Here is a 19,615-nt window from a genome sequence, read left to right as displayed (position 1 = left end):
TTTGAGGGACAGTTTTGCCAGGTATATAATTCTTGGTTGAAATTTTTTCTCTTTCAGCGTTTTATATATACCATCCCATTGCCTTCTCACATGCATGGTTTCTGCTGAGAAATCAGAGCGTATTCTTACTGGCTGTCCTTTGTAAGTAACTTTTTGTTTTTCCCATACTGCTTTCAGGATTCTGTCTTTGTCTTTGGTTTTGGTGAGTTTGATGATGATATGTCTTTGTGATTTTCTTTTGGGGTCTGTCCTGTTCGGGGTTCATTGGATTTCCTGAATGGATATATTCTCATCTTTCATCATATCAGGGAAGTTCTCCTTCAACAGATCTTCAACAATTTTCTCAGTGCTATTATTTTCCTCTTCCTGTTCTGGAATTCCAGTGACATGTAGGTTATTCTTTTTGATGATATCCCACATGAACCTTAGGCTTTGTTTTTTTTTTTTTTTTTTGATTTTTTTTCTGCTTGATACCTTTCCAAAGAAGTATTCAGGTATTTGTCTTCAATCTCATTAATTCTGTCTTCCATTGCATCAGTTCTGCTCCTTTGCCCTTCTAATGTGTTGTCTATTTCTGACAATTTAGTATTAATCTTCTGGATTTCTATCTGTAGATTTTGAATCATTTCTAATTTTTCTTTTATTTTGTCATTTTGTTCTTGTATTTTCTTCTAAAATTCTTCTAGGGTTTTGTCTGTGGTTTCCTTGGTCTGTCTCTCAATCCTTTGAAGATACCTAAATATCATTCTTTTGAATTTGTTATCAATGTGTTCCAATGCTGCTTCTTCCTCAGGGATGTGTTCTGTGTCTGTATCCTGCTCCCTTGTTTCTTCCACTTTATCTTGCTTCTTTGTGTGGACTGTGATGGTCTGTTGCCTCCGAGACATTGTGATGTTGTTGTATTAAGATCTCTGTTAACTGTTTGTGAAGAGCAGCCAAGGGTGATTCAAGCTCTTCTTGGTGGTTTTTTATTGTTTGCCCGTTGGTGGAGAAGGCAGTGGTGGCTCTCGCTAGGTAAGTGAAGTTGCAGGAAGTGTGGGTGTAGTTGTGTCTTATGGGGATTATTGCTGTCTCCCACTCAATTAGATAAAAATTACAACTGAAAAACCATCAAAAAACTAAAAGCACATGGACAAAAAATACACAATGTAATCACACAGGAACAGTAACCGAAAAAATAAAAAAGGGAAAGAGGCAAGGAAAAAAACAAGAAAACCTGCAATATCTGTGTATAGGGCAATAAGAGAAAAAGGTAGAGAAGGAGAATAATGAAGAAAAAATGGGAAAAATGCAAAAAGAAAAACAAGGAACAGGGTTAAGCATGAGAAAAAAAAGAAAAAAAATTTGCAACTATGAACAGGGAAAAGAAGAAGCTGAAAACTAGGACCTGGGTGGGAAAAAATAAAGAATAATAGTAAAAAGGACAAATGTATTAATAGTAGTAGTAGTTGTAAAACAGACAAAAACAAGCAAACTAAAAACCTGAAAAAAGAAACAGAAATAAAAAGAAAAAGAAAAAAATCAGAGGAGAGTAGGGTAGGGCACCCAGGCTCAGCCTGATCACACAGACTGGGATGGAGTTCCTACAGCCCCAGAAGGTGGGTGGGAGTGGGGAATGGCTGCACCTCTATTCACCAAGGCACGTGGGGTATAAGAGTAACAATGGGAATGTTGCCCCTTTTCAGTCATCCACATCTGGATTGTCTTTAGGATTACTGGCAAGTATATCCCGTTCTTAGGCCCCTGGAATCTGGGAGAGCGCTGTCTCTTTAAATATCCAGAATGGTCAAGCCACTTGTAAACATTCAAAATGGTGGCATCCTCTGGACAGGCAAAGTCCACAGCTCAGTTCGCCTTTCTCTTAGCTAGTGCTTCTCGTTTTCATCCCCAGCCACTAGAGCAGTTCTCCGTGTAGTCCCTCGTTAGCAGGGCTGATTTTTGGGTTAATTCTTAGGTTCTACCACCACTCAGCACTTCCAAGCTGTCTGTGCCCTGCCGTCAGGCTTGCTCAGGATCACTGCCAGACCACAGCTCCGTATTCCTCTTTTTTTTAATATTTTCATGCAAATTCTTCTGCTAGTTCAGATTTTGTCCACTGCTATATCCTTCCCTTAAAGTTTCAGGGGTCCAGGCTTAGCTTCTGTGTCTGTGTTAATTGGTTCCCCTTTTCTTTGTTGAAGAGGGTCTGTGCAGTCTTTCTCCCTATTCTGCCATCTTACCGGAAGGCCACCCTCTTGATGTTGTATGGTTGATTGTTCTAATGAGTGACTACCCTCCTGGTGACACTCTTTAGCAATATCATAATGTACTATAACCTATTTAATCAGTTCTCCATAGTTGCACACTTAAGATTTTGTCCTTGTTTTCCATAACTGTTCTGAATACCTTAGTACATATATTTTTCTGTGTTTACCTAATTATTTTCTTATCATACTAATATACGTATATAATTGCTTTGTAAAAGATTATCTACTTTAAAAAAAAAATCTTTGCTAGTCTGAGAGATAGAATACGTGTCTCAGTTTAACTTTGTGTTTGGATATTGGTTATGCTTATCGACCATTCTTTCTTATTTTTATGAATTGCCTAATCATATCCATTGCCTACTTTTCCATTGGGTGTCCATCTTTTTAGTTTCATTTGTAAGATTGTTTTATTAGAATGTAACTCTTTGTCATAGTTTGAAATATTTTCCTCCACTTTGTTTGTTGTTGTTATGTTCCGTCGAGTCGACCCAACTCATAGCGACCCCTCCTTGGGTTTCTGAGGCAGTATCACTACGGAAGTAGATTGCCCCATCTTCCTTCCGAGGAGTGGCTGGTGGATTTGTTTCGTAGGTTCATTTCCCCTGTCCACTACCTATGAAAAGCTTTAACACTTTCGTTGAGCTGAATGCTGCCCAGATTGCTTAGTTATCATTTTTAATGGCTGTGTAATATTTCATTGAGTTGGGTTTACCATAATTTACTGAATTCACCTCAGATTCTAGAGGAAGACTTCAGTGATCATCTGGTACTTTGTTTTTTAGTTTTTCTGTCTACTTTCTTTCTTTAATCAGATGCTAACCCTGAAGTGACAATGACAATGCTTCGCTGGATCTATACGGATGAGTTGGAATTCAGAGAAGATGATGTGTTCCTGACTGAATTGATGAAACTAGCTAATCGGTTTCAGCTACAGCTCCTTAGGGAGAGGCAAGTCACAGCAGATATATTCAAGCACCTCAGATGGTGGTGGCTGAGCTTTAATTATGCCGAGCTCTGGGAAAACAGCTGCTTCTGCTAATGTAAATAACTTTTGCAAGGTGTTCTTTTAAAATCCATGGTGGGAAGTTTGTCACCTCCCTTGCGTTGTGTTAAGGAGCCATAGTGGCACACTGGTTAAGCACTCGGCTACAAACTGAAACATTGGCAGCTTGAACTCGCTAGCCACTCCATGGGAGAAAAATGTGGCAATGTTGTTGTTGTTGTTATGTGCCGTCGAGTCGGCCCCGACTCATAGCGACCCCTCCTTGGGTATCCGAGGCAGTATCACTACGGAAGTAGGATTGCCCAACCTTCCTTCCGAGGAGTGGCTGGTGGGTTTGAACTGCCAGCCTTCTGGTTAGCAGTCAAGTGCTTTAGCCACTATGCTACCAGAGCTCATGCTTCTGTAAAGATGACAGCCTTGGAAACTCTATGGAGCAGTTCTACTCTGTCCTGTAAAGTGGCTGAGAGTTGGAGTCGACTCAGTGGCAGTGGGTTTGTTTTGATTTTGCTGTGTGTTACCTTGTGAGCTAAATTTCACCAAAGTTTTTAGCTATTATTTTCTTTTCACACTGGTCTATTACCTGAAATTACATAATTATATGTTTAATAGAAATAATATAACTACTGTCCAAATGCTTAACTTTTCCTCCTGTACTACTTCCTTTGACATTTTGTTCTATTTTCTGATTTATCTACCTGGATGAAGTCATTGGTCAGATTCTCTTTGTTGGAAACACATTAGTGCCTCAATTTAATCCATGAGAATATGGTTCCATAAGTGTTACAGCCATTGTTTCTGAGATCTCACTTCATTTAAGTTACTGTTTTGTAGGTTCCCAAGGAGATACAGCATACTATGTTTTTTATTTTGCAGTTTTTCTATGTGCTTTTCCCAAGTTGGCATTTTGGAACAACAGAAACAAAATGTTCACCTGATGGGTGCTAGGCAGAGTGCCCTTGAGTGTCTGTTGGAGATGTGGCCTTTGGTAGCTTGTTTGATGGAGTGAATTTTTACATCAGTTAGTCAGCTTTTGTTTTCTCCTGGGTGTGTGAAGTGATGGCTTTTCTCTTGGGTTTGTGAAAGGATGGCTTCTGCCATCAAGAGACACCCGACCTGTTCCTGTGTTGCCCTCAGAAAGCCAACAGAGACCTTCTTTCTGGAGCGGCACTTGTTCTGTTTGCACCATTGGGCCATGTTTCTCCTGGGAATGGGCCACTGTGCCCCTGACTACCTGTAATGTGAGCTCAAGGACACTAAATCCCATACTAACAACAAAAAGGTCTAAGATATGTATGCACATAAATTTTGTATTTGGTTAACAAAGCAAGTTTGCTGTGGAGGCTTTGCAATTAATGTTTCTTTCTTTCCTTTGTTTGTTTGTTTTGTTGAGTTTTGGAACCACCTGAGAGTGAAATAGGAATGATTTTAATTAAATTGAGTGTGATTTATATCTTTATGTTTTTCAGATTTGCTGTGCTTTCTCCCTTGACCTTATCAAGCCTGGTTATAAATTAAATTACTTTGATAAAAATGTCCTGAGGTTGAAGTTGTTTAGATAATTGTAATCTATGTAATGGATTCTTTAATTAAAATGTTTGTTATTTATCCACTGATTAGGCTTCCTATCTTTGAACATTACCAGATGCTCCATTTTTATACTGGTAGATGTGGATATTAAGACTTTTTTGTCCTCGGTTTTGTTAGAAGCCTGGATGGAGGAGATGCCAGGATGGAGTCTAGTGTTGGCTTTTAAAAGGTCTCAGATTGCCATCTGGTGTCTGCAGGAGACGTTACACAGTTGAGATAGGAAGTGAACAGGCTTTGACACAAACACATGCAGTTAAATATGAAGCAGATGTTGCTCAGTTTTGTAACTTACGGGTGTTAGTGGTTTTGGAATGCCACCAGTTTTATGGAAAGGAATTATTTTTTGGTAACTATTATCAGGAAAAGACTTATTTATTAAGAGAAGTATGCTAAAAAATGACAATTAATTATAAAAGTATAAGCCCATGTGCAGTGTATGGTATTTGGAAATTACAGAAGAGTATAAAAAAGAAAGAAAGAGCCATCTATTCAGTCAGTGTTAACCTTTTGTTATTTTCTTTTCAGTAATTTTTTTCTCTCTCACATGCGTACACAGAGTTGATACCAAAGCTAGACAGGAGTTTGTGGAACACTTAAATATATGTTGATTTTTATTTTGGTGATGGTGTGGAGGTGCTGATTTTGATTTTGGTGATGGTATGGGCGCTGCAGATGTGGATGGAATCTAACTGGAAAAGCAGATTTATTCCCAGTATTACTTTGCACTAGCACTCCAAACCCATAATCCGCCATTTATTATTTTTAGGATAAGAATTTTACAGTAAAAAATGACAGCCTGATTATATATATATATATATATATATATATATATATATATATATGTATATATATACACACACATACACACGTGTGTGTGTATGCTCCTTTTATGATTTAAAAATTAAGTTTATTGTTTTTGTGCATCTGTATATCTTTTATTAACAACAAAAATTCCCTTTAGAGGAAAACTATCTTGCTACTTTTCACAGAAGATTTGAGCTCCGAATCTTCATTTGTAAATAAGATTACATGTTCTTCAGTTGTTAAATCATGTCAGTTCCTATTTATAGGATATCCAAATGGTGAATGGCACTCTGGGGAATCCCAGAATTTAGTGAAAATGAAGTATCTGCCAGTTTTAACAAAACCTCTCTCTTCATGAAACATATTTGAGTCCCTGGGTATTATGTCATATGCCAGTAAAAGAGGAGAATGGAATTTTCAGATTCTCGGCATTTGTATGTAAAAGTGCTTTGTAAAGTGCTCTCCAAAAAGCCGTCAGTCCAGCACACCTGGCTGCTTGATGTTAGGACAGGATGTTAGGTGGGCAAGACCCTGGATATTTGTCAAGTAAAATGTTGAGAAAGTTTTGTATATCTGAAAAGAGGATTTTTCTCTTCCAGTGCTGTTTTCCTAGCTGAGGTCAGAGTGACTTTGTCAAATGTTGTTATGGTGCGATAGGAGCTTGGGGATTTTGGGGAAACCAGCATGAAGAAAGCTGAGGCTCTGAAACATGACACTGTTTTATATAACCTACATTGTTACTCTGTTATTTAGATATTGTAAAGTGGTTACAACATCTAAATAACAGAGTAACAATGTAGGTTACTCTGGATTTGAAAATGCCCTGGGATAGATGTTTCCTTATGGCAAGTCAGGTGTGCTAGTCAAAACAAAGCCCTTAAGCAAGTCTTAGTCTAAAACAGGCACCTGAGTTGACTGCTAGATGGAGACTGGACTACAAGGTTGTATTTGTGGTCCTTGCCTGAGATCTCATTTGAATGACTTTAGAAGTTTGTTTTTCATTCTTCCTAGGTCTGTGTTAAGATTCTCCTCCCTGTTAGCCCCCACTTCCCACCCCCATGGTCTTTCCTTATAATAGGGAATTCTTGTTTGTAATGTATTGAAACCCATTCATATTTGCTATTGAATCATGCCACTTCCTTTTACACTTTCTTCTTTTTCTCTATGTAAAAGGGTGTGCCAGAGACATCCTCTGACCTTCTCTAATTTCATAAGGAAGAGGATCAAGATTAACACCTATAGCCCAAGGCTGATTCCTATGAACAAGCTATCCTTTCCTCTTGGTGGGCCACCCAGTCATCTGGTGGGAGTCACAAAGCCCTTGACCTAGAAGGGTCATACCAACCAATTCACACAACAACAAACCTTAGTAAAAGGCTCTGGTAGTGTAGTGCCTAAGGCATATGACTGCTAACCAGAGGGCTGGTGGTTCAAACCCACCAGCCACTCCTTGGAAGGAAGGTTGGGCAATCTACTTCTGTAGTGATATCTCCTGGGAAACCCAAGGAGAAGTCCCTATGAGTCGGGTCTGACTCGAGGGCACATAACAACAACAGCAACACTGTAATAAAGGGATTTTAGGCCTTAGAGAAGGGGTGGGCAAGGGGAAGGGCCTCAAGCTTACAGATCCTGTCTATTGTGTGCCTCATACTATACTCAGTATTTGTAGTTTTCCTTTATTTTAAAAAACATATGAAGATCCTCCAAACCTCTGAGATGAGTGTCATCCTTACTTAATACTCAAGAAGTTATATGGCCCCTAAATTCAGTGGATCTCAGCTCAGGCCTTTCTTGCCTCATAGGTCATTCTTGCTCTTGCTAGTTCTTCATTGTGCCCTTGTGAGCAAAAAAGGGGTTTAGTGGGGGCTTTGGGACAAGATGAGCTATGATTGGATGTTAGGGAATACGCCTGAAACCATATTTGGTGCAGCCTTCAAAGGCGAACCTGATTTGCAGAGAGATGTGGAGGCAAGGGAGATGGGAGAACTGTGTCAGAGCCTCTTCCCCCCTAGGCCTTCTTCCGTAGGACGCTCGCCGATTTCTCAGGAGTTCTGGGATAGAAGCAGCCTGGGTCTTTCCAACCCTGCGTCTTCTAGGCTTCATTGTGGTGCCTGCCATGTGCAGTCAGAGGCCTGCTTTCCTGTGTGCAACTTTGTCCTCTGACAAAGCTAATGTTTATAAATTCCTGATTTTAAGAGTCTTTTTGTTACTGTTTTTTGTTACCAGCCTTTATGGGGACATACATTGTAGCCAGTTTTTCTGTATTGGTATGCTGTGGTTTGCTTCTTAACTCAGCTATATTGTTTCTATACAGTATAGATAATTTTGGGACTTCTAAAAATAGCTTTATTGAAATATAAATTAACATACCATACAATACACCTTTTCTGTGGACTTTAAGGAGATGTTAATTTATTGAGGCACAGATCCTCATATTTGAAGCTTTTTCTAAGCCACATTGATCACGTAAAAGAGTTGTGCTAGCTGGAACTACAAATGATGTCCCCTATAATTAAATATCGAAAGACTGACTTTGAGCCATTGTGTTTGCTTTTACAATTGCCTGTGTACATGATTGGCAAAATTCCTGTGATTACTTTACAATCTGCTTCCATAAAAATTTACCCCCTCAGAAACCTAAAGTGGGTCACTATGAGTTGGAATGGACTCAGTGGTAGTGAATTTGGTTTTTGGTTTGGCTATCTTTTATTTAGAATGACTTTGCCTAACCTTACACCTTAGCATTATTGGACATAGCCAGCCAGTACATAGATTGTTATTTTGCTTTGTTCGTTTATGAATATAATTCTCCCAGTAATACTGTTCATCATTAATATTTTCTTATAGATGTGAGAAGGGCGTCATGTCTTTGGTGAATGTCAGGAACTGTATTCGCTTCTATCAGACTGCAGAGGAGCTGAATGCCAGCACACTGATGAACTACTGTGCAGAAATTATTGCAAGTCATTGGGTGAGTGAGAGATTGAGGTGTTAGACAAAGCACTCTCACTGAAAGTCAGAAGACCTGGGCTTGGGACTTGGTTCTGTGGAAAGTTACCTCCAAGACCTAGTTTCTTCTTGTTAAAAAACTGAAGGTGAGGTAGTTGCATTAGGTGATCGGTGAGATTCTTTTCAGTTTGAAAAATCTTGTAATTCTGTGATTTCAGATTGCAGTAACAGAAGATAGTGGAGGTCAAGAAATAGAGTTGGTCCCAGGGGACATCGTCACTTCCCTCCATCTGTGGAAGCTGTAGCAGAGCCATTGGAGCAGTGTGCTGCTGGGGGGTGGCAGGCCCTGGGGTGCTCTGCAGCACCCATTCAGCGTGCTCTCCTGCTTCCTCCATTGTTGAGAGACATGATTAAACTTAGAATTGCCCCTTTTCACTTGTTTTCATCACAGAAAACAGTTTTGCGTTTGTTAAATTGCTGGTTTTTGCAAGTGCTAGTTACTTGTTTTGCAAGCACTGTATTTTGTAAACTACTTTCTGGGAATTATGTGGTGTTTAGCAACACCATGAGCAGGGTCTTAGTATTTCAGAAAAGGTGTCTGAAAGCACTGCATTTGGAAGAATTGAAACAGGAATGGTAACCGTTCTGCCAAAATAAGTAGAAATATAGAGAGAGATCTGTAGTGGTAGAGACCAATTGTGATTCACTGGAGCAAATTGTGGAAGTTCCAATTAATTTCTTTTTCTTAAAATTTGTGATTTGGGTGTAAGTTTACAGAGCAAATTAATTTTTCATATAGCAGTTCATACACATTCTGTTTCATGACTTTTGCTGCAATCCTCCTAATGCAACAACTCTTCCCACTTCATCCCTGTGGTTGCCTTTTCCCTGTGTTCTTCTTTCCTATGCATTCCTGCCCTCCGAACTATCTCCCTGTGCAAGTACTGTCCTTCTTATCTCCCATGATTGATTGTACCTACCTGGTTTAAATGTTCACCTTATATGTTTGTTTATTGTTTGGCTGAAAGCCACAGAAGTGAGTTCAGTTCCAGGCCTGAAAGGTGACTAGGGACCATGATCTCAAGGTTTCACCAGGCTCACCTATGCTGATCCCCTTCTGAGTGGTTGACAGTGGTAGCCGGGCACCATCTATTTCTTCTAGTCTCAGGGTCATTTAGGCTGAGATTTGCGTTGTCCACTTGGGCAGTTCCAGTTACTTTTGAATTGCCTGTTAGTGGAGTAGGGGAGGAAGGACTCTGTTCTCATGTGGAGGACTCCCCTCGTGGCTCAGTTCTAGTGGCTGTCACTGAGTGTCACTTGTGTTGAACCATCTCGTTGAGAGACATAGTGGTGCTGTACTGAAGAGTGCAGGCTCTGGAGGTGGACCTCTTGGCTCTAGATCCCAACTTAGCCATTTACTCACTGTGAGCTTAGGGAATTCACCTCCTGTCTTTTATTTTCTGCTTTCTTCGTTTGTAAAATGGGGATGATAATATTGCCTACCTCGTAGGGTATTTGTGGGAATAAAATGAATTGGGAAGTGTAAAGCCCTTAAAGTAGGGCCTAACACATTCTCAGGGGTTAATAGATGTCCATTGTTGTGGTTATTGTTAATAGGTTGACTCTGACTTTTCTCTCTGGGTTTTATTATTATTTTTTCCCCAATCCTTAGGATGACTTACGGAAGGAGGACTTCAGCAGCATGAGTGCTCAGTTGTTATACAAAATGATTAAATCCAAGACTGACTATCCATTACATAAAGCTATCAAAGTGGAGAGAGATGATGTTGTCTTCCTCTATCTAATTGAAATGGATTCACAGGTACTGTAAAATTTTTCACACCTTTCCCAAAAACTGTCCTTTGTTTTGTTTTCTCTATATGCTTCTCACTTCCTTCTGACTCTCACTGACATATAGGGTTTAGGATATACAACATATATTGAATATACGTATTGCTGCTAATAGTCTGTTCAAGGCAATCTAAGCTTTTTCTGTCATGTTTCTCAAAATTCTTCCAGCCTCCCGTTGCCAAATTCCAAAGCCACTTCCACATTTTTGGGTATTTGTTGTAGTAGTACCCCAACCTCCAGGTACCAAAATCTACATTAATTTTCTATTGGTGTGCAACAAATTACCACAAACTTAGCAGTTTAAAATAACACAAGTGTATCATCTGTTTTGTGGTTCAGAAGTCCAGTGTGGGTCTCACTGGGCAAAAAGCAAGGTGTCAGCCAGCTGTTTTTCTTTTTGGAGGCTCTAAGGGAGAATCTGTTTCCTGCTTTTTTGAGTTGTTGGCCAAATTCCATTCCTTGTGGTTACAGGGCCAAAGCTATAAGCCGAGGGCCATTCCTGGTTGGTTTTTAGAGGCTACAAGGAAGGTTGGGCAATCCTACTTCCGTAGTGATACTGCCTCGGAAACCCAAGGAGGGGTCACTATGAGTTGGGGCTGACTCAACGGCAAACAACAACAACAACAACAACAACCACCCCATTTTTGGCTTGTGTCCCTTTCCTCTGTCTTTAGAGACAGCACTGGCAGTCAAGACCTTCTCATGTCACATCTTATGTCCTGTCTGTCTCCCTCTTTGACTTTTAAGGACCCATGTTATTAGATTGGGTCTACCTGGTAATCCAAAATAATCTCCCCTCTACCCCTCATCATAAGGGCCATGACCTTAATCACATTTGCTGAGTCACCTTTGCCATGTAAGCTAACATATTCACAGGTTCTGGAAATTAGAACATGGACATCTTTGGGGGGGGGGCTGTTATCCTGCCTACGATACTGTCTCAGAAGAAAAGAAGTTGTTCTTAACAGATGGATATGTCCAGTGTGTGGGAGAGACAATAAACTCTTAAGGGGAATTAGGTGTAGATAACATGATTCTTCGTGAAAACGTTAGCTGTTTACCATAATGCTCTCTGAACCTCTGCCCTGGCACTTGTGCTCCTGTAGCACTCTGTCTTCATGTTCCCCTGGGTCCTACATTGTCTTCTGTGTTTGTTTATGTCTGTTTTGTGAGCCACCTTAATTCTGTGCTCCCTGAAGGTCATGTACCCTGAGGAGGCCTGGTAGAAGTTTGTGCATTCAGTTGACTTTGTGGAGTAAGCTGTATTAGAGCACTACAATTTGACATTTATAAAATAAATTATATTTAAGGTTCAGAGTGGGATAGATAAAAACTGGTTGTGTTCTGTATTCTTTATTGGCTGGATGCTAATTTACAAACTTACCTGTGCAGCTCCCTGGCAAGTTAAATGAAGTGGATCATTGTGGAGATCTTGCCTTAGATCTAGCCCTTTCTCGACGACTAGAGAGCATAGCCACCACTCTGGTTAGTCACAAAGCGGATGTGGACATGGTGGACAAGAATGGATGGAGCTTGTTACATAAAGGAATCCAAAGAGGTAGGAAGTGTGTTTTACATTTTTCTCTGAGGGAAACTTTACTGTTATCCAAGTAATTTTTGAAGGCTTCTGACCCTGTTCCAGAAATGGTCAAAGGCTACCTTTTACTTGTAAGAAATTGATGTGCTTGCTTCTTCATTGTATCAGTGTCTCCAGCAATAATGCTGGAAGACTTGTATCAGCTTCTGTAAGAGCAGGGAAGTATCAGAACCACAATGCTTAAACATACTCTTGGATTCAGGGATCTCACTTTTGCAGTCTGGACTTCTCTTCTGTCATGGTAAAGTGTGATAAAGGGTCATTTTGTCCTGGGAGAGTTCTTTGAAATTCCAACTGTATTTTGAATACATTAGCATTAGTAGTGGGAAGAATATGGAAGTGATAGAAATGAGATCAGAACATTTTAATCTTAAAGAATTAACTCTTCAGGTGAAAAAAATATTACTTTAGTTTTGTTTTCCCTATGGCTTGATTAATTTTTAAGTCCCAGCTGAATCCTGCCTGACTCTGCTTTGCAGTGTTCATTTTTGACAGAGTGAGAATACCTAGAGAGGTAGAGTTCCAACATGGAGTGAAAGCTGTCACAACTGTCAAAGCCTTGATTTTATAGAGGGATAGTTCGCTGGATTGAAGTACTTGCCAATGGCTACTTTTTTTGTTGTTTATGTGTGTTAGATCGAAAGCAGAATATTCCAGTTTCCTCACACTTTAATCACTTGTATTTTATCCTTCTGATCATACATTATTATACTGTCATTGTCTCCACCACAGTTTTACCATTCACAATTAACTCCCAGTTGGTGTAATGTAGTTACTTTAAGATGTGGTCCTGTTGTAGCTGTGGCTTCACCCATTTGGGACAAAGGTTTTAATATTCTTGCAAACCATGTGTTGGAGTGTGAGTTCTCACTGGCTGGTGGAGAGGAAAATTTTGCTCATCATTTGGAAGGAAATCCTTAGAGTGTGGCAGTGTCAAGAACAGATGCATTTTTCCCAAGCACCACTCTGCGCTGTGCAGTGCCGTCGGGCACTTAGCACTGGGTGTGTGTTCAGTGGGGAAAGTTTCCACACATAGGGAATTACTCTTTCCCACGGTTTAGTGGCTGCAGTGTTTATTTTGGAAACAAATAACACTTGTTATTGAAAAAACAGTCTCAGAATTATGTTTCTTTCCTCTTGGGAGTTAAATTCTAATGTTCAATGAAAAAACATCTTTGATGAGTTGTTAAATATTTTGGTGATTGCTTAGTTACAAGAATGGCCAAGGATTGGTGTTGCATTTTTGATGCTTATTTTCAGACGATTTCATCTCCCACTCAGAATTTATCAGTTGCCTGCTAACATGTGGATTATGGTGTGAGTTTGTATTAAGCTTGATTGTTGCTAATTTTGGAGAGGGCAACATGGTGTGGTGGACAGAGCACTGGCATTGGACCTTGGAGATACCAAGCTTTGAATCCTGGCTCATCCATTTACTTGGTGACCTTGGACAAATCTCTTAACCACTCCAAGTCAATCTCATCATTTCTACTTTACTGGGTTGTTGGGAGAATGAGAGTGTCAGTGCACCTAGTCATCCTGGTGTCTTGCTCAGATGAATCTTACCTTGCCCCTATGTTGGAGTGCCTTAATCAGTTCAGTGTAGGAATGTTTTCAACTTTCCTCCTTCAGCTTGAGATTTCAGTCTGTTGACCTGGCCAAATGACTAAGGTGAATAATGAACTTAAATTTAACTGTTAACCTTACTTTTCAGTTCATTATATTATGAACAAAGGTCTTTAACAGATGAAGTTTACTTCACCTGATATGCATGTGAACCATTACTTTCATTGCTCTAAGAACATATTATTTTGGAGAAATCTAAGCTTTGGACCTTTGCATATGAAGTTGGTAAAGATTGTAACCTTTTCCTAAAAACAATTGGGGTAGAAAAATAAAAATATTTCAGGAGAAGGGGCTGATTAGATAAGTCTAAGTTACCTAAAGTCATAATTGGTTGGGGTTTGAGTCAGTTTTTAAAGTGGAATCCAAAAGCCCTGACAGTCAATCCATTTTCTTTCTAAACATTTCCCCAGTGTCTAATTTACATAAGACACTGGTCGATACAAAAATAAATCAGTCATAGGCCAATCAGTATCTGAAGACCGCGATTGCCTTGCCACTTCAGTGCCAGGGCTCATGTTCTCCAGGAAGTTAGTCCTTTGGAAGAAAACACAGAACAGATGGGGGAGTGCAGAAAACCAGATGACTTGGATATGTGCATGTCCACTGAGGACCAGAGAAACCCATATAGTCAGAGGAAGATAATTACAGAATTACAAATAACAGACTTGAGAGCTTTGTCACTCCTGTAGATCCTAAGCCCCATTCTAGATGTTCATACCGGGGAAGTATAGCTGAAGAAGATGAAATGATACTGCAGGATATAAAAGAAAATGGCTCATAAATGGCTTTGGAGGAAAGAGAAAAAAATCATTATCCTGCATTTCTGATTCAAAGGATCTACATCTGTAAACCTAACAGAATTAGAAGCAGATTTTGTCCTGACACCCTCAACAAATTTAAGAAGTATAGTTGAGAGACCAGAAGAACTAGATGGTGCCTGGCTACCACTTCAACCAGTTGGAGGGGGATCTATGTAGGAGATCCTGGATAGAGAGGGAGAACAAAGTGGAACAAAACTCAAAATCATTTGGAAAAAAAAAGAGGGGGTACCAGGTTTGTTGGTCCGATAGAGGCTGGTGGAACCACTGAGACTATGGCCCTTAGCTGCCCTTTAGGTCTGGAATTGAATCCACACCTGTGGCTTCCAGCCAAACAAAAGACAGGCATGTGAGTTGAACATTTACCTGAGATAGATAGACTCCTTGGAGAGAACAATCATGGGAGAAAGAAGGGCTGTTTATGCACAGGGAGACAGCTCAGGGGGCAGGAGTACATGGAGGGATACAAGGAAGAGGTAACTATGGGGAGGAAGTGGGAGGGCAGCTGTTGCATTGTGGTAAATTGTGGTCAATGTCATGAGACAAAGTGTATGTGAACTGCTGTATGGAAAGTGAATTTGCTCTGTAAATTTTCATCCAAATCACAATAAAAAAACAAAAAAGAAGTATAGCTGACAATTTTGTGACCATCCAAAGCAAACTTTGGAAGGTTGGCTGTGCATTTTGGGGATCTTCCAGCTGAAAAAAAAATGTTGAGTTGCAAGAAAGTTATCCTATGGACTTTGATGAAATGGAGATTGAATCTGCAAAAATTACCTCTGAGTTCCAGACAAGCTCTTGGGATAACTTATGTACATGTCCTGGCACATCCACCAAAAGTAAACATGCAGACTGTCAAGTGGCAGATGAGTTTGATCTGGAAGCTTGATTAACCTAACGCTTGAAAGACTTCTTGACTATGAGCTAACTTGTGCCACCTGGAGGCCACTGAGAGAAATAATTGCTTCCACTCAGCTGGGTGGCCTGTCCTCAAAAGCAGGTTTCTGTGATAGTAGTTCATTGTTTAATGATGAATTCTTAATTCTTGCCTTATTCTAAGAAACATTATGAGCATAGTGAGTGGTTTTGCATGCTTTAAATTATAAATGGGACTAATTTGCAACATTTCATTCTGTTGTATGTAAGTCAGACTTGACAGCTACCAGCAACAACAAACCCAAGAAAGATTGACCTTTAAACAATCTTGCAAACTTAACTGTTTAATCCCTGTTATCCTCCAAGTTAACCTGACAAGTATATTTTAACTGGTTTTCCATAAGTATGTTTAACATTAAATTATCACTTGTCATATTGTTTGGTTCTGAATTTAACAATGTATTCTTCAGACCAATCAAGAATCAGCTTTTCTTTAATGGTATTGGATAGAGTATATTCATAATTGTATACCTTTATGTAAAATTAATTGTTGGCCTTTTGTCAAGATGTCAAGGTAGTTTGTTTTTTCCTCTTTCTCTCTCCTCATACAGAGCACTAAATAGAGTTGGTAAATTAAGCTTTTAAAAAATTAGTGGATTTTATATAAATTATTCAATCTTAATTTGGTATTTGTAAATAGTCCTAGGGAGGTTTTCTACCCATAATACTCTAAGAGTTAAGGCAATAGGAAGGTTTTACAAAGCACACTTTTTTTTTTAAATAACTAGTTCATGTACTCTGAAAGTTTCGTAAATAGTAATGTGTACAGATTTTCTGTTCAAATATTCAATTGTAAACTCCTTGTTAAGACTGTTAGGCTTGTAGGTGATGAGGCTGCAAAAAGAAAAAAGAATCTTTATAATAATAACAATAATAATAAAATAATAATAAATAAATGGTTTTACTTTGCAGCTTAAACTCTATAAACAGGAGCCTGTATGTCCAATGGAGAGCAGACTGTGAGGAAGTGTTGCTTAGGTATAGATTGTGGTCAGGAAATGGGAGAGGGAGAGAAATTGTGCTGGGGGGGGGGGGGATGTTGGAAACACTTTCTGAGAGGCGATGGCCAGAGGTGGCTTTTGAAGGGCAGACTGTATTCTCACACTGTGAAGTGATGTTGAAATGAGGAAGTAGGACAGATGATAATAGGTAATCAGAAGTTGAAAAGAAGCCTTTTAAATTAGAGTGTGTAAGTCCATGATCTTCATGATGAGTTTCTGCTTATAGGGGTCCCTTCATACATGTCCACTTGTCCTTCCTCTTTGTCTGCAGTTACGGACTGGTGCCTTTTTGAGGAAGCATTGTCCAGAATAGCTTGCCCTGGGGGTTGTCATCTGTGTCAATTTCTTCAATTGTTTCTTTTCAAGGAGATCTCTTTGCTGCCACTTTCCTCATTAAGAACGGGGCTCTTGTCAATGCTGCCACGTTGGGTGCCCAGGAGACACCATTGCATCTTGTGGCATTGTACAGTTCAAAGAAGCACCCAGCACGTGTGATGTCTGAAATGGCGCAGATTGCAGAGGCCCTCCTGCAAGCTGGTGCTAACCCCAACATGCAGGACAGCAAGGGCAGGTAAGTTGGGGAACAGACAGACTGTGCACTTAGCACTGTCCCTAAAAGGTCACTTTGTGGTAGCCCATAATCGGCAGATAGGCACTTCTGTGTTCAGCGTTATGGAGCTCTGGTGATATAGTGCGTAAGGCATCTGACCACTAACCAGAAGGTTGGTGGTTCAAACCCACCAGCAGCTCCATAGAAGGAAGATGGGGCAATCTACTTCTTTAAAGATATCTTGCCTCAAAACCCAATGGAGGTTGTTATGAGTCGGAATCAACTTGATGACAATGAGATGAGTTGTTCAGCGTTATTCAATCAGATTTTTATTAAAGTCATAAACATTGATTTGCTGTGCAAATGAGAGGCACCGTTAAGGCTAGAAGCATTTTGAGAAAACATTTCCATCCTGGGTAATTGAGGTCTTTGAATTTCTAAGTAATTTCTAGCATTTTCAGGTTAAAAGGAACCAGAGTGGTTATCTAGTCCAGCTCTTCCAAGGGAGAAATCATCTTCTAGCATCTTTGTGAGGTTGCTTGGATACTTTGAAAGAAGAGGAGCATATTATCTCCAGGCAATCTGTTTCAGTTTTATAAGGTCTAATTGTTAGAAAATTCTCTATCTTAAACCCAGTGCTACCTTCTTGTAAATACTCCCACCTCAAGCAACTCTTTTTTTTTAATGTGGTACAAATATGTATAATAAAATATTTGCCATTTATGTGTATAATTCACTGACATTAATTGGGGTCATCACGTTATGCAGTCCTCACCACTGTCTGTTTATGATTTTTTCCGTCACCCTTGACAGCAGCTCAGTGCGCCCTTGGCAGTGGCTCCCCTTTTATTCTTCCCTCTCACCCTGGTAACCATGAGTAAACTTTGTTTTCGATATCTTTGCAGATTCTAGCCTTTTTATGTAAGTGGGAGTTTGCAATACTTTTCCTTTTGTGACTAACTTATTTCACTTTAGCATAGTGTTTTCAGTGTTTATCCATGTTGTAGCATATATCCTGAATTCATTTCTTTTTATCCCTGAATAATATACCACTGTATTTATGTACCACCTTTTGACTGTAGTGACTAGGCTGCAATAAACATCGTTGTACAGGTTTCTGTTTGTGTCCTGCTTTCTCTTTTGTGTATATACCTAGGAGTGGAATTTCTGGGTTATGTGGTAATTTTTTGTTTAACCTTTTGAGGAGCTGCCAAACTGTATTCCACAGTGGTTGTACCATTTTATGATTCAGGCAACTCTGTCTGCACAGATTGCCATCTTCCAAAGCATAGCCCCTCACTTATTTGACAGTAGTTATCTTGTTCCTTTTGCCCCTTCCCAGAATATTTAATGGAGGATTCCTTGTGGTTTAGATCTGATAAAAGTTTCTTTATCTTTGGGACAGCAGTGTGGGAGGCTTTGAAGGGGGAGTTAAGCCACCTGAATCACCAACAAGGGACCCACTTTTCATCATAGCAGTCATTTTATTATTTTTTTTAGTACACTGCATTACATTGCAATGGAAAATATTTACTTTGGCTTTAACAAACAAATGTATTTTCTCACAGCACAGGAATCTAGAAATCTGAAATCGGTGCTGGCTCTAGGGGGATGCTTTCTCTTTCTTCAGCTCTGGAGGAAGCTCCTTGTCTCTCTCTCTCTCTTTTTTTTTTTGTTTAATTGTGGTTTGGGTGAAAGTTTACAGAGCAAATTATTTTTCCATTCAACAATTGCCAAAGGGGCAAGGAGGTAGCATCTTCTGACCTCTTCTAACTGCACAAGAGGAAGACAGAATCACCATCAATAGCCCAAGGTCTATTCCTGTGAGGCCAGACATGCTGCCTCCCTCCAGCCCTTTCATCAACCCTGACACCAACTGTTCCTCCCGCAGCACCCACCACCTTTCTGCTGGGTTCGATAATTCGCTGCAGTGGCCACACAGAACTCACAGATTATGGGGTTTATTAGGGAAGAAACAGTTTATTAGGGAAGAAACAGCTCAAGTTCAGAAATGCACTCAGTCTCTTGCATCCCGCTGTCTCTCAGCTGACAGCCTCTCTCAGTCTCTCTCAGCAGCGTGTGTCTCTCAGAAGCATGTCTTTCCCAGCCAGCAGTCAGAGAGACTCCTTCTGCCTCTAGGAGGGCTCCTTTTGAGCCTGGCAGAGTGGCCAAACTAAACAATCATAATATCGGAATTCTGAACACTTGAGAGAGAGTGAACTTCCCAGAATATTGCTTTGTGCCACTCTCAACAGAAATAGCCCAGGTAGATAACTTTAACAATCAGGAGCTCCTCAGACGCTCACGGCAAATTCCGCCAAGGAGTTTACAAAGACTTATAGCTAGAAAAGCCATACCAGGTAATTTACTACACCACAACAGTTTATATACGTTTTGTTTCACAGCATTAGTTGTGTGTCCTTCAGTGTAATAGCTCTCTTCCTGCTTCCTCCCTGGCCCTCCCTTTTCCATTTGTCCTTCTTTCCTGCCTCTCCTGCTTCTGAACAGTTCACTATTTTATATCTTTTAAATTCTCAAAGAATAAGAAAAGATTTTTGTGAAATTTGGTTGTCAGAATAGGATAATGGGTTTGTGGGATGAATAAAGTACTTAAATAAGAGATATCTCCATGAACTCTTAAAATCAT

General features: G+C 39.8%; 1 protein-coding gene across 1 annotated transcript in view; it reads left to right on the top strand.

Annotated features, from left to right (window-relative positions):
• ANKFY1 (ankyrin repeat and FYVE domain containing 1) overlaps positions 1 to 19,615 on the top strand; it is a 119,838-nt gene that overhangs the window by 73,913 nt on the left and 26,310 nt on the right. The window contains exons 4-8 of the mRNA XM_042780493.1: positions 3,059 to 3,194; positions 8,488 to 8,611; positions 10,262 to 10,411; positions 11,833 to 11,998; positions 16,785 to 16,989. Of these exons, the coding sequence (XP_042636427.1) occupies positions 3,059 to 3,194; positions 8,488 to 8,611; positions 10,262 to 10,411; positions 11,833 to 11,998; positions 16,785 to 16,989 (781 nt within the window). The remainder of the gene's footprint in view (positions 1 to 3,058; positions 3,195 to 8,487; positions 8,612 to 10,261; positions 10,412 to 11,832; positions 11,999 to 16,784; positions 16,990 to 19,615) is intronic.

The sequence above is a fragment of the Orycteropus afer genome, unplaced genomic scaffold (genome assembly GCF_000298275.1).
Source record: "Orycteropus afer afer isolate SDZICR_OR568_19922 unplaced genomic scaffold, OryAfe1.0 scaffold00042, whole genome shotgun sequence".
NCBI lineage: Eukaryota > Metazoa > Chordata > Mammalia > Tubulidentata > Orycteropodidae > Orycteropus > Orycteropus afer.
The sequence above is the reverse complement of the archived record's forward strand: the minus strand, read 5'-3'. Positions and strand labels throughout refer to the sequence as shown.